The sequence below is a fragment of the Suncus etruscus genome, chromosome 7 (genome assembly GCF_024139225.1).
Source record: "Suncus etruscus isolate mSunEtr1 chromosome 7, mSunEtr1.pri.cur, whole genome shotgun sequence".
In the NCBI taxonomy this organism is placed as follows: Eukaryota; Metazoa; Chordata; class Mammalia; order Eulipotyphla; family Soricidae; genus Suncus; species Suncus etruscus.
Window position 1 is genome coordinate 53,767,401 of NC_064854.1, and position 15,211 is coordinate 53,782,611.

Consider the following 15,211-nt stretch of genomic DNA (forward strand, 5'->3'; position numbering starts at 1 on the left):
TCCTCCCGGGTCCAATAACTCTTCCAGTAACTTCAACCCAACAGTTACCGACACAAAGCAGCGAGCAGCAGGGACCTTGGGGTTCATGCAGACCCTCCCCCCCTCCACTAGGCCGAAGATGCCGACCAAGCTATGAGCAAGTACCTCTCTGAAAAGCTCAAGTTCCGAGAGCATTGGCTGGGCGTCTGGAAGACAAACCCCGAGCTGTTCTTTGTGAAATATGAGGAATCTTCGATCCCTTTTGTTGGTATACTGGTGGAGGTGAATCTTTTTTGGCCTCACCTCTGTGTTCTTGAGGGAAAGAAAGGGTAGATCGAGATAGATTAGACTGAGGCCTGATCCAGGATTTGTCCCACTCCATGGCCAGTGGACATTATCCATCATCCCATCTTCCTCCAAAAGTAGATTATGGAGGCATAATTTAAAAAATTGGGGCCACAGTGAGAGCACAGCAGGGCAGGGCGGGCACAGCCTTGCAATTCACTGACAAAACCAAACCAAAAAAAGGCATATCATGAAATACATTTCTTTTGTCTTGGAGCCACAACTGATGGTGTTCAGGGGTTACTCCCGGCTCTGCACTCACCGGGGATTGAACCCTGTGGGCTGTGTGCAAGGCAGATTCCTTACTGGCTATACTATTGTTCCTCCCCAGGAAAACACTTTATAGACAGCATATATCCGACATAAAAAGCCCCATAGTGACAATGGTCTAATATTCATCTTAGGTGACCTATAAACCATGCCAAAGCTCATCATCTTGTTTCAAAGTCACAGTGTCTGTGGCTGAGCCCTTTTCATCCAACATCGCAAATATTCCAAGGAAGCTGGTGCATGAGATCCTGGAAGAGCTGGAGCATAGCGTACCCCTCTTGGAAGTGTACCCCGTGGAAGGACAAGATACCCAGGATATTGCTTTGGCATTGGAAGTTGTAAGGTAGTGGGACTTTTTTACTTTGTGGACCTCTGGAGCATTGTTCAATTGAAGTTCTGTGCAGGGACTCCACGATGCCATAATGCTTTGGGGACCAGGAGGTGCTGGGGATCAAACCCAGAATTCCTGCATACAAAGCCTATACTTTTTAGTAGTAATAAGTTCTCAGATTTAGGGCCAAGGATATGACTCATTGATCCAGCACTTATGTGAGGCTCTGGGTTTCATCCTTGGCACCTCATGGTCTCCCAAGAAGCACTTGGGAACTGCAGATGTAGGCCCCTCACCCAATAGTTCACACTTAAGCATCTTAGCATATTTTCGTTTTTCACATTTAAGGACATTATAAACCTAGATTCATTATGTTTCTCAAGAATTAGGACAATTTGAGGAAAGCTCTAAACACAGAATTTGGGGCCTCAAATTCCACATACAAATTTGATTTATATCTTAATTTCATTGTGATAAAATAGGAAATCTGGAGCTTTTATTGTATGATCGTCCTTCAAAAAATTGATCTGAAAAAGGGGCCAGAGAAATAGCATAGCTGTAGGGCATTTACCTTGCAAGTGGCTGACCCACAACTGGCATTGGTTCGAATCCCAGCATCCCATATGGTCCCCCATGCCTGCCAGGAGCGATTTCTGAGCGCAGAGCCAGGAGTAACCCCTAAGTGCAACCGGGTGTGGCCCAAAAACAAAAACAAACCCAAAAAACTGAAGTACTTAAAATAGGATCCGAAAAGATAGTACAGAGGGTAGGGTGCTTGCATTATATGCAGCTGAGCTGGGTTTAATTCCCAGCACCACAAATTGTCCCCTGCCCTGACTCTTAGGTGTGATCCTTGAGCAGAGAGCCAGGACTAAGCCTGGAGTTCCATTAAGTGTGGCCCAAACTCATCCCACTTCCACAAAATAAATCCGATTTTCAGAATATTTTTATGGGAAGAGGCATAGCCCCCCATACAGAGGTACTCAGGGCTTATTTCGAACCCTGTGTTCAGGGATATCTCCTGGTGGTGCTTGGGGGGGGGGGCATTTGGAATGCTGGGAGTTAATCTGGGACAGCTGCCTGCAAAGCAAGTGCCCTACCCAATTTTCTATTTCCTAGGGTCCCCCCACCCCATGAATTTTTTTAAAATTGTAATCATGGTAGTGGCTATCATCACTCTATCCTCTTGATGTAATTTGATCACAGGTTTTTTTATGACTTTCTTTGGAGAGCCTGGGATGATGAAGAAAGTTGTGAGAATTACACAGCTTTGATCGAAGAAAGAATTAATTTGTAAGTATGATGAAAACTCACTCAGCACACTGTAGCAGAGGAACACTGCAGTTACGTGGTTCCTTTTCAGGTGGTGTGATATCCAAGATGGAACAATACCTGGGCCTATTGCACAGCGGTTTAAAAAGACTTTGGATAAGTATAAAAACAAACGTGTCGAGCTCATTGAATATCAGAGCAACATCAAAGAAGATTTGTCTGTTGCAGAGGCTGTTGAATGCTGGAAAAAATACTATGAGATTGTCATGCTCTGTGGATTACTGAAAATGTGGGAAGATTTACGCCTCCGGTAATGTATGATCATTCTACATTGGTAGAAAGAGCAAGGTTACATGCAGTCATTTCATTCATTTTCTTGTCATATTTTTTTGTTTTGTTTTGTTTTTTTGGTTTTTTTGGGCCACATCCGTTTGATGCTCAGGGGTTACTCCTGGCTATGCACTCAGAAATGGCCCCTGGCTTGGGGGCACCATATGGGACGACGGGGGATCAAACCTTGGTCCATCCTATGCTAGCACTTGCAAGGTAGACACCTTACCTCTAGCGCCACCTTTCCAGCCCCTTTGTCATATTTCTTACCCTGATTGAAATAACAGAAAGCACCAGCTGTCCAATTTGGGGTAAAAACAGTGCAGTTGGGCCCGGAGAGATAGCACAGCAGCATTTGCCTTGCAAGCAGCCGATCCAGGACCAAAGGTGGTTGGTTCGAATCCCGGTGTCCCATATGGTCCCCCGTGCCTGCCAGGAGCTATTTCTGAGCAGACAGCCAGGAGTAACCCCTGAGCACCGCTGGGTGTGGCCCAAAAACCAAAAAAAAAAAAACAAAAAAAAAACAGTGCAGTTGCTAATACTGAAAAATATCGTTTTTAGGCTACAACTAGTAGTGCTTAGTTGCCTACTCGTGGCCATGCTTGGGGGGCTATGTGGGGTGCTAGGGCCTTGTGGAAACTATTTTTAGAGGAAGTTTCGGACATACCTGGTAATGCTCAGAGGTTACTCCTGGCTCTGTTGTGGGCTTGGGGACCAATTGAGATACCAGGGATGGAACTGTGTTGGGCACATGCAAGCAAACCTCCAGCCCAGAAACTATTTTTCGGAGTGCAATTCACATAAACCCTTTTCTTGGAGGGGGAAGTCTTTGTTTTTTTTTTGTTGTTGTTGTTGTTGGTTTTTGGGCCACACCTGGCGGTGCTCAGGGGTTACTCCTGGCTGTCTGCTCAGAAATAGCTCCTGGCAGGCACAGGAGAGGGGGGGGCATATGGGACACCGGGATTCGAACCAACCACCTTTGGTCCTGGATTGGCTGCTTGCAAGGCAAACACTGCTGAGCTATCTCTCAGGGCCCGGGAAGTCTTATAAACCTAGTCCATTTCAGATTTGAAAATCTTTTTTTTTTTTTTTTGTGGTTTTTGGGTCACACCCGGCAGTGCTCAGGGGTTACTCCTGGCTCCATGTTTAGAAATTGTTCCTGGCAGGCACGGGGGACCATATGGGACACCGGGATTTGAACCGATGACCTTCTGCATGAAAGGCAAACGCCTTACCTCCATGCTATCTCTCCGGCCCCAGATTTGAAATTCTTTAGCCAAAGAATAATAAAAGAGGAGGGCTGGAAAGACAGCAGGGGGTTAAGATGCTTTGCACACACTGACCCTGGTTTGACTCCCAGACATCGCATATGGTCCCTGAACATCACCAGGGATCCCTCCTGTGTACAGAGCCAGGCATAGCTCCTGAGTACTGTAGGATGTGGCCCTGAGCCAAAATTATACTCACATATTTTTCTTTTTCTTTAAACGTTTTATTTGGTTGGTTGGTTAGTTTTGGTTTTGGGCCACACCTGGCGGTGCTCAAGGGTTACTCTTATCTCTGGGCACAAAAATCACTCCTGACAAGGTCAGTGGACCATATGGAATGCTGGGGATAAAACCCAGACTGGCTGTATGCAAGGCAAATGCCCAACCTGCTGTGCTATCTTTCCAGCCCCTCAGATTTTTTCTTTTTTTTTTTTTTTTTTTTTTTTTTTTTGGTTTTTGGGCCACACCCGGTGACGCTCAGGGGTTACTCCTGGCTATGCGCTCAGAAGTCGCTCCTGGCTTGGGGGACCATATGGGACGCCGGGGGATCGAACCGCTGTCCGTCCTAGGCTAGCGCAGGCAAGGCAGGCACCTTACCTCCAGCGCCACCGCCCGGCCCCCAGATTTTTTCTGATGACACTTATATGACTAAGAGGCAGGAAATTGGAACTGTAAAGAAAAGCCAGAACTAATGGAGCAGCAGCAGTAGTGCAGAGGGGAAGGCATTTGCCTTGCATAGTGACCTGGGTTTGATCGTAAGCATCGCATATGGTCCCCCCTGAGTACAGAGCCAGGAGTAAATTCCTTAATACTATCCTGTGTGGCCCCGAGTCTTTTATTTATTTTTTTGTTTTTTTTTGGGGGGGGGCCACACCCATTTTATGCTCAGGGATTACTCCTGGCTTGGGGGGACCATATGGGACGCCTGCGGATTGAACTCTGCAGTCCTTCGTTGGCTAGCGCTTGCAAGTCAGACACCTTACCTCTAGCACCACCTCACCAGCCCCTATTTTTTATTTTTATTTTTATTTATTTATTTTATTTTTTGGTTTTTGGGCCACACTCGGCAGTGCTCAGGAGTTACTCCTGGCTATCTGCTCAGAAATAGCTCCTGGCAGGCATGGGGGACCATATGGGACACCGGGATTCGAACCAACCACCTTTGGTCCTGGATCGGCTGCTTGCAAGGCAAACGCCGCTGAGCTATCTCTCCGGGCCCATATATTTTATTTTTTAACAAGTTCATTTTATTTCTGTTTTTTAGGTCACACCTGGCAGTGTTCAGGGGTTACTTCTGGGGCTTTATGTTCAGAAATCGCCCCTGGCAGGCACGGGGGACCATATGGGATGCTGGGATTAGAACCACTGTCCGTCCTGGATTGGCTGCATGCTAGGCAAATGCTCTAATGCTGTGCTGTGTCTCCAGCCCCTCCCCCCAAGTCTTTTAAAAAAACAAATCAGGGGCTGGAGCAATGGTGCAAGGGGTAAGGCCTTGCATGCGCTAGCCTAGGATGGACCACAGTTAGATCCCCTGACGTCCCATATAGTTCCCCAAGCCAGGAGTGATTTCTTTTTTTTTTTTTTTTTTTTTTTTTTTTGGTTTTTGGGCCACACCCGGTGACGCTCAGGGGTTACTCCTGACTATGCGCTCAGAAGTCGCTCCTGGCTTGGGGGACCATATGGGACGCCGGGGGATCGAACCGCGGTCCGTCTCCTAGGCTAGCGCAGGTAAGGCAGGCACCTTACCTCGAGCGCCACCGCCCGGCCCCAATTTCTGAGTGCATAGTCAGGAGTAACTCCTGAGTATCACCAGGTATGGCCCAAAGTTCCATATTGAGCTCAAGGTACTGAAATGTAGTGAAACCTCTATGCATGCTTAGCACCAAGTTGTTTTATTCTTTAGAGGGTAGACTGTTTTTCACACCTGTTATCCTAATTTATTTTTCTTCATCAGAAATGTATTATTTTCCACTCTCTAGAGTTCATGGTCCTTTCTTCCCAAGAATTCTGAGGCGAAGGAGAGGAAAAAGAGACTTTGGGAAGACAATAACACATATTGTGGCAAAAGTGATGACCACTGAAATGGTAATAAAAGAAACGCCTTTGGTTCTCTTTTCATATAGTCAGAGAAGAATTTTTATTTTGGTTTTTGGGTCACACCCAGCAGCGTACAGGGGTTACTCCTGGCTTTATGCTCAGAAATCACTCCTGGCAGGTTCAGGGGACCATATGGGATGTTGGGATTTGAATCATTGTCCTTCTACATGCAAGGCAAATACCATACCTCCATGCTATCTCTCCAGTCCCAGAATTTTTATTTTTTTATTAATTGATTGGTTTATGGCCCACAACCAGCAGCACTCAAGGGTTGCTCCTGGCTCTGCATGCACTCAGAAATGACTGCCAGCAGTCTGGGGGACCACATGGGTTCCGGGAATCGAACCAGGTCCCTCCTGGGTCAGCTGCATTCAAGACAAACACTCCATTGCTGTGCTATCCCTCCAGTCTCCAGAAAAGAAATTTTTGTTTTTGTTTTTTGGGTCACACCAGCAGCTCTCAGGGGTTCCTCCTGAGTCCACTCAGAAGTCACTCCTGGAAGGCCTAGGGAGATGCTGGGGATTGAATGCAGGTTCATCCTGGGTGGGCTGCACACAAGACAAATGCCCTACCACTGTGCTATCGCTTTGGCCCTGCAGGATAAATTCTGTTTTCAGGGCACACTTAGAGATAATCACATAAAGAATAAAACTTGGGGGACCTTGTGGAGTGTTTGAAATCGAACCCAAGCAAAGCAAGTGCCTTGCCTTACTTGCTATGCTCTCTTTGGCCCCCATGAGCTTTTCTTAATTGATGGATTGATATTTTGGGTATTACAAGCATTAGTATATACAGTATTTATAGTTATAGTGTCATCTGTAAAAAGCCAGCCTTTGAGAAGAGGCTGTTCATACAGATCGACTATTTCCTGTTTCACTAAAGCTACATTGATGGCTCCTTTTCAGGTAAAGGACTTGTCTTCAGACACACTTCTTCAACAGCATGATGACCTGGATTTAGCTCTGGACAGCTGTTACAGTGGAGATACAGTGGTCATTTTCCCAGGCGAATATCAGGCTGTCAATCTGGCTTTACTGACCGATGACATCATTATTAAGGGTTAGCAGGGCTCCCTTGGCCATCTTTTCATAGCACTCAGTGTATGGTGAACACTTTCTTTTTGCTTTTTTGGGTCACACCTAGCAGTGCTCAGGGGTTACTCCTGGCTCTGCACTCAGAAATTGCTCCTGGCAGGCATGAGGATCATATGGGGTGCCGGCAATCAAACTGATATAGTCCAGTGTTGGCCACGTGGCAAAGCAAATGTAATAGACTTTCTTATACAGTGTGCTTTGGGGCCAGAGAGAGCACTGTGGAGAGGGTGCTTGCCTTGCATGCTGCTGACCAAAATTTGATCCCCAGCATCCCAGATAGTCCTCTTGAACCCAAGTACAGAACCAGGAATAAGCCTAAAACACTGCTAGGTATGACCAAAATATTATAATATATATGAACTATCTATATGAGAAGAAATAAGACTAGCAAAAATTGGGCCAGAGGGAAGGACAGTGGGTAAGGTGCTTGCCTTGAATGTGGCTGATCTGGGTTCAATTCTCAGCATCCCAGGGTTGCGCAAGCCCACCAGGAGTGATTCTTTTTTGGGAGAACTTGGGCCACATCTAGTGGCACTTGGGTTGCACCTTGTTCTGTGCTCAGAAATCAGTCTTGGCTGGACTATATAGGATGTAGAGGATCGAACCTGAGTCAACCATGTGCACAGCAAACATCCTACCCTACTGTACTATTGGCTCCAGCTCCCAGAAGTGATTTTTTTTTTTTTTTTTGTTTTTTGGGCCACACCTTATGTCGCTCAGGGGTTATTCCTGGCTATACTCTCAGGAATCATTCCTGGCTTGGGGGGACCATATGGAACACTGGGAATTGAACTGAAGTCCATCCTGGGTCAGCCACGTGCAAGGCAAACGCCCTACCACTGTGATATCGCTCTGGTCCTCCCAGAAGTGATTGAGTGCAGCATCCTGAACACAGCTAGGTGTAGCCCAAAGTCAACCCCCCATATTAAAAAACAAGATGAGCAAAAACGAATACGCATCTTAAAACTGTGGGTCTAGGGGCCCGGAGAGATAGCACAGTGGCGTTTGCCTTGCAAGCAGCTGATCCAGGACCAAAGGTGGTTGGTTCGAATCCCGGTGTCCCATATGGTCCCCTGTGCCTGCCAGGAACTATTTCTGAGCAGACAGCCAGGAGTAACCTCTGAGCAACGCCAGGTGTGGCCCAAACACCAAAAAAAAAAAAAAAAAAAAAATTTGGGGTCATGGGCATGGGGCTGGAGTGGTGGCCAAGTGGTAGGGCATTTGCCTTGCAAGCGCTAACCTAAGACTGACCACCGCGGTTCGATCCCCCTGTGTCCCATAGGGTCCCCCAAGCCAGGAGCTATTTCTGAATGCATAGCCAGGAGTAGCCCCTGAGCATCACCAGTTGTGTCCCCCCCCAAAAAAAAAAAAACAACCGAGTCAGACTGAATTCTGGGTTTCCTCCCTACACACAGGAGTTGGGAAGAGAGAGGAAATCGTGATCACTTCCGAACCATCCCATGACAGTTTCGTGGTGTCCAAAGCGCAGAATGTGAAACTCATGCATCTGTCTTTGATCCAGCAAGGGACGGTGGACGGGATTGTGGTGGTGGAGTCGGGGCACATGACCTTGGAGAACTGTGTGCTCAAGTGTGAGGGCACAGGAGTGTGTGTGCTCACAGGTGCGGCTTTGACTATCACAGACAGCGAGATAACTGGTGCCCAGGTATTTTATCTTATTAGCAATCACAGAAAGTTTTTTTTTTGTATTCAGGCTGCTCCTGGTTCTGTGCTCAGGGAACCATGAGGTGTCAGTGGTGGAATTAAGCAAAGAATGAGTTAAATTCTTGGCAAGTGGTTCTGAATGAGACAAGATATTTTATCAAATATTTTAGTTTTCTTTTCTTTCCTTTTTTATTTTTTTGATTTTGGCCCATACCCAGTGACACTCGGGTTACTCCTGGCCATGCACTCAGAAATCGCTCGTCTTGGGGGACTATATGGGATTGAACTGCGGTCCTTCCTAGGTCAGAAGCATGCAAGGCAAATGCCTTACCGCTGTGCCTTGGCTCCAGCCCAATTTTCTATTGTTTTTGTTTTTGGGCCACACTCAGTACTCAGGGCTCAGGGTCATTCCTGGTATACTCAGGGACTATATGGGATGCTGGGAATTGAACTCGGGTCTGCTGTCTTTTTGTTGTTGTTTTTGTTTTTGGGTCACACCCAGCAGTGCTCAGGGGTTACTCCTGGCTCTATGCTCAGAAATCGCCCCTGGCAGGCACAGGGGACCATATGGGATGCCGGGATTCGAACCACCGTCCTTCTGCATGAAAGGCAAATACCTTACCTCCATGTTATTTCTCCAACCCTGGGTCTGCTGTCTTTTTTTTTTTTTTTTTTGTTTTTGGGCCACACCCGGCGATGCTCAGGGGTTACTCCTGGCTGTCTGCTCAGAAATAGCTCCTGGCAGGCACGGGGGACCATATGGGACACCGGGATTCGAACCAACCACCTTTGGTCCTGGATCGGCTGCTTGCAAGGCAAACGCCTCTGTGCTATCTCTCCGGGCCCGGGTCTGCTGTCTTTAAGGCAACTTATTCGCTATGTATGCTCTCTCCAGCCCCTAATATTTCACTCAGCAAGGCAATTAAGTGCCTTAACCTCTATATTAGCTCTCTGGCCCTAATTTAAACATTAAAAAAAAAAAGTGCTTTTTTGGAAGGAGAAAGGGAAGTGGTGGGGGGACCAAGGGTCGGGGCTCCTGGGGGGTGGAAAGTGGCAGAGCTAGACCCAAGCAGACTCAACTTTGTTTCTGTTTTTTTTTTTTTTGGGTGGGGAGCTCTTTGTGCTCAGGGGTTACTTCTGACAGGTTTGGGGCCCCTATGGGGAGCAGGAAATCAAACTGGGTCCTACCTGGGTTGGAAGCATTGCGCAAGGCAAATGCCCTACCTATTGTGCTATTGCTCCAGCCCAACTCAACCATTCTGGACAACACAAAGATCTGAGCTGAAACCACTGAGCTTAACATGCCTGTCAAAGGGGGGTGGTGGTGGTGGTAGGAGTAAGGTGGGATGGGTATAGGAGCACTGGAGCACTGGGAATGGAACTGATATAGAAATAAAACTCAATTATCCATTACTTTATAAACACAGTTCTTTAAATTAGATAATGGTGCCTGGTTCGATTTGAAATTTTTTTTTTTTTTTTTTTGGTTTTTGGGCCACACCCTGTGACGCTCAGGGGTTACTCCTGGCTATGCGCTCAGAAGTTGCTCCTGGCTTCTTGGGGGACCATATGGGACGCCGGGGGATCGAACCTCGGTCCGTCCTAGGCTAGCGCAGGCAAGGCAGGCACCTTACCTCCAGCGCCACCGCCCGGCCCCCGATTTGAAATTTTTAGTCAGGCTTTTTGTTTTTGTATTTGGGCCACACTCCGTGATGCTCAGGGCTCCTGGCTATGCGCTCAGAAATCACTTGTGGCTTGGGGGACCATATAGGATGCCTGGGGATCTAACTGCCGTCTGTCCCAGGCTAGCACACGCAAGGCAGACACCTTACAGCCTGGGCCACAGGTCCGGCCCCTAGTCATTTTTTTTCCTCATGTGGTTTTGTGACTTGAAAAATCTTATTGCAATTTCCAGACTAGTTGAGTAGAAACCAAAGAAAACCAGACTTTGACTTGCGCGGGACAGAGGTAAACCAGGTTTTCTCTTTTTGGTTTTTGGGTCACACCCGGCAGCACCGAGGAGTTACTCTTGGCTCTATGCTCAGAAATCGCTCCCGGCAGACTTGGGGACCATATGGGATGCCTGAATTCGAACCACTGTCCTGCATGCAAGTCAAATGCCTTACCGCTCTGCTATCTCTCCAGCCCTAAACCAGGTTTTCTAATTATGAAAAGAATTGCTTTGGGGCTGGAGAGATAGCATGGAGGTAAGGTGTTTGCCTGGCATCCCATATAGTCCCCCGAGACTGCCAGGAGCGATTTATGAGCTTAGAGCCAGGAGTAACCCCTATGTGCTGTGGGGTGTGACCTCAAAAAAAATCCAACAAAAAACAAAAACAAAAAAAGAATTGCTTAAAGATTTTATAAGATCAACTTTTTATAAAGAAAAAAATTTTTTTTTGGTTTTGGGACCACACCTGATTACTCCTGGCTCTGCACTCAGAAATTACTCTTGGGGGCCGGGCGGTGGCGCTAGAGGTAAGGTGCCTGCCTTGCCTGCGCTAGCTTTGGATGGACCGCTGTTCGATCCCCCGGTGTCCCATATGGTCCCCCAAGCCAGGAGCGACTTCTGAGCGCATAGCCAGGAGTAACCCCTGAGCGTCACCGGGTGTGGCCCAAAACCCAAAAATAAATAAATAAATAAATACATTACTCTTGGCAATGCTCATTGGAGTACTGACCTTATGGGGATGCTGGGAATTGAACCTGGGCCTGCCACATGCAAGGCAAAAATATACTTTACCTGCTATACTATCCCTGGCCCCAATATTTATTCTGGGGGAGGTCACACCCGTGGGCACTCGGGTTACTCCTGGCTCTCTGCTCAGAAATCACTCCTGGCAGGAGACCAGATGTGAAAGAGGGAATTGAACCCAGGTCCATAGCACACACTATACCATTGTGCTATCTCTCTGTCCTGCCCCAATATTCTTTTTAAACATATTTTACAAAGAAATTTTCCTTTTCTTTATAGTACTTGGGAGAGGTTGGAGAACAATGGGCTTTAACCTTCACCTAATTGCTCATTTTCAGCATACTTTTCCCGGTTTTGGGACCACACCCACTGATGCTCAGGGGTTACTCATGGCTATGCACTCAGAAATTGCTCCTGGCTTGGGCGACCATGTGGGATGCTGGGGATAGAAACCGAGGTCTGTCCTGGGTCAGTTGCATGCCTTACTGCTGCGTTATTGCTCCAGCCCTGATTTTCAGCATTTTTGGAGGAGTGATCATAGCCAGCAGCGCTCAGGGGTTATTCCTGGCAGGCTGGGGGACTATATGGGATTCTGAGAATTGAGCCACTATCTGACCTGGATTGGCTGCAAGCAAGGCAAATGCCCTACCACTATCTTTCTGGCCCCTCATTTTCAGCATTGTATCGTGTTTTACGGATTGTGCTCAGACATTATTCATGGGTCTCAAGAGTCTCTAGGGGCTGAACCTGGGTTAGCCACCTATAAGGCAAATGCCATACTGGCAGTATATTACCTCTGGCCTGCCATTTTCAGTATTTTATAACAGGTCTGACCTGTGGTTGAAATTGCTGAGAATCACCATCAAGTCCAAGGAAACTCAGTGATGCATATGCGTGGGATGCATATGCGTGGGTTCCACCTCTTTTCTTTTTCCCCTTTTGCTAGTTTGTTTTGAGGGCCATGTCCTGTGGTGCTCTGGGTTTGACTTCTGGCCCTGTGCTCAAAGAGCTGGCAGGGCTTGGAGAACCATATGGGGTGCCAGGGATTCAAACCTAGGCAGGCCACATGAAAGGCCAGCATCCTCCCTGCTGTGATCTCTCATTTTTAGGATTGTTTGTCTCCCTAGGGGGCAGGGGTCGAGCTATACCCTGGAAGCACAGCTGTTCTGGAAAGGAATGAAATTCACCATTGCAATAATCTTCGAACTACTGACAGTTCCAAGAGCACTGTAGGTGGAGTAAATATGAAGGTATTCTCTCTTTTAATACAGAAATAGGTTTAAGAAAGCTGAGTATAAGCAAGGTTAGCTGGGTTGAGTGGTTATTTGGGGGGGGGGTGGTTTGCACACCTGGAGGTGCCTGAGGGATGAACCCAGGCTTCAGCCTTTGAGCTCATTCCCTGGCCTTTTAACTGATCCTTTCTATTTGAATTACCGTATTTTCCAGCGTAAAAGACAACTTTTGAAACAAAAGTCAACCGAAAATTGGGGGGGTCATCTTATACACCGAGTATATCCTGAAAAATGTTTCAATAAGCTGCTAAACGAAAATTGTCTGAATATTGCCACAAAACGAATTTTCCAACTCAATCCTGCACCAATCACTGCAAGGCTGCTCGGACCGCCTCTCTTTTTAATATATTTTTTATTTAAGTAACATGATCATAGTTGGGTTACAGTCATAACCAAAACACCCCCCCCCCACTCACCAGTGTAACATTACCCCCTTCCCATCCTCTGCCTGTATTCAAGACAGGCATTCTACTAGTTTTTTTTTTTTTTTTTTTGGTTTTTGGGCCACACCCAGTGACGCTCAGGGGTTACTCCTGGCTATGTGCTCAGAAGTTGCTCCTGGCTCGGGGGACCATATGGGACACCGGGGGATCGAACCGCGCAGGCAAGGCAGGCACCTTACCTTTAGCACCACCGCCCGGCCCCTAGTTATTTGTTTTTAAGTTCAGTAAGTTGTATTTTTTTTCCCCTAAAGGATTAGTAAAAAAAATATAGTAAAGGTGTGATAGTGGCAATCACCGTTGTTTGCATAGGTCCAGAAAAATGGGGAAAATGAAAAAGAATCCTTGACCTGATGACAAAAAGGCCTCACAATAGAAGTTTATTGGCGGGGCTGGAGAGATAGCATGGAGGTAAGGCGTTTGCCTTTCATGCAAGAGGTCATCGGTTCGAATCCCAGCGTCCCATATGGTCCCCCGTGCCTGCTAGGAGCAATTTCTGAGCATGGAGCCAGGAGTAACCCCTGAGCACTGCCGGGTGTGACCCAAAAACCAAAAAAAAAAAAAAAAAAAAAAAAAAAAAGAAGTTTATTGGCATAAGACCGACTCTGGGTACCAGTCTTCCAACTCGAGTCATTCTCAAGGTCGGACCGCCTCTCTTAACTCAGCCAATCGAAGCAGGCTTTTTATGCATGCAAATTAGACAATATTCTGTACTGAATCTACACTGTAAAAAGCCTGCTCAGATTGGCCAGTCAGAGAGCCTTTGTTATGATTGGCTCACTGTGGTATATGAGCACAGGAACGTTGTCTGATACAGCGAATATAGGCCTAAACCTATGTTTTAACTGCAAAATTAGGGAGTCGTCTTATACACCGGAAAATACGGTATTTTGTTTTTTGGACCACACCCAGTGGCGCTCAGAAATTGATCCTGGCAGGCTTGGGGGACCATATGGGACACGGGTCCATCTGGGTCAGCCACGTGCAAAGCAAATACCCTACTGCTGGTTATCACACTGGCCTTCTATTTGAATTTTTTTTTGGGTCACACCCAGCAATGCTCAGGGGTTACTCCTGGCTCTGCTTTCGGAAGTCGCTCCTGGCAAACATGTGGTCCGTCTTGTGTTGGACGCATGCAACCACTGTGTTATTGCTCCGGTCCCAGTTTGAATGTGAGAAAGGGGCAAATACAAGTGTTTCAAACATGCACATACTCATTCTCTTACAGTTGGATTTTGGGCCATACTTGGCAGTGCTCAGGGATGGCTTTTGGCTCTATGCTTGGCAGTGTTAGGCAGACCATAAAAGGGGGCCGGGATAAGGCAAGTGCCTTTACCCTGTCCTATTTCTCACACCGCCCTTTTTTTGATAGTAATTGAATTCAGGGTATACAAGGCCTGAAGGATGGCTGGAGTGGGAACATATATACCTGAGTGCACTAAAGAGCCTGGTTCTGTGCCTACACTGCAGGTTGTGTGACCTAAGAGATCGGTGTATGAGCTCTCTGGTCATTTTTTAAAAACCACAAAAAAACTGACCTTGATAATCTGACAGGTTCTTCCGGCCCCCAAACTTAAGATGACAAATAACCACATTTACAACAACAATGGCTACGGTGTAAGCATCCTTCAACCCATGGAGCAATTCTTCATTGTAGCTGAAGAGGCCCTCAACAAACGAGCCGCCTCAGGAGATAAAAAAGAGGATAAGATGCTGGCCAAGGTGATGCAGAACCTGAACGTAGAGATGAATGACAACAAAATAGAGGCCAACCTGAAGGGGGATATCAGGATTGTCACAAGCTAAGGCCAGAGCCTAACCTTCCAGCTTCATAGCTTAAGAGAAATTGTATCTTACATGGATAAACGTAACAAAATACACTGACTGCAGTGATTCTGCCTGATGACTCATTTTTTCGCTTGTTGAGGTTGACATTTCTGCACATCTTCAAATTTGCATCCCTGAAACGTCTGCTTCTGTGCAAAGCTAAAAAGTGCACCATTCGACCCCTGGCCCGTGTATCCTTTACACCTAGAAATTCTACATGGCTGGAGGGGTTGGTTAAGTGTTCTGCAACTCTTTTTTTTTTTTTTTTTTTTTTGGTTTTTGGGCCACACCCATTTGACGCTCAGG

General features: G+C 46.9%; 1 protein-coding gene across 1 annotated transcript; it reads left to right on the forward strand.

The window, feature by feature from the left end:
- The first annotated feature begins 105 nt into the window (after positions 1–105).
- Positions 106–14,971, forward strand: SHCBP1L (SHC binding and spindle associated 1 like). The gene is made up of 9 exons (XM_049776498.1): positions 106–261; positions 729–937; positions 2,132–2,218; positions 2,289–2,507; positions 5,775–5,880; positions 6,798–6,951; positions 8,402–8,652; positions 12,474–12,596; positions 14,633–14,971. The coding sequence occupies exons 1-9, from the start codon at positions 133–135 to the stop codon at positions 14,882–14,884; spliced, it is 1,530 nt and encodes a 509-aa protein (XP_049632455.1). The 5' UTR covers positions 106–132; the 3' UTR covers positions 14,885–14,971.
- The last annotated feature ends 240 nt before the right edge of the window (positions 14,972–15,211 follow it).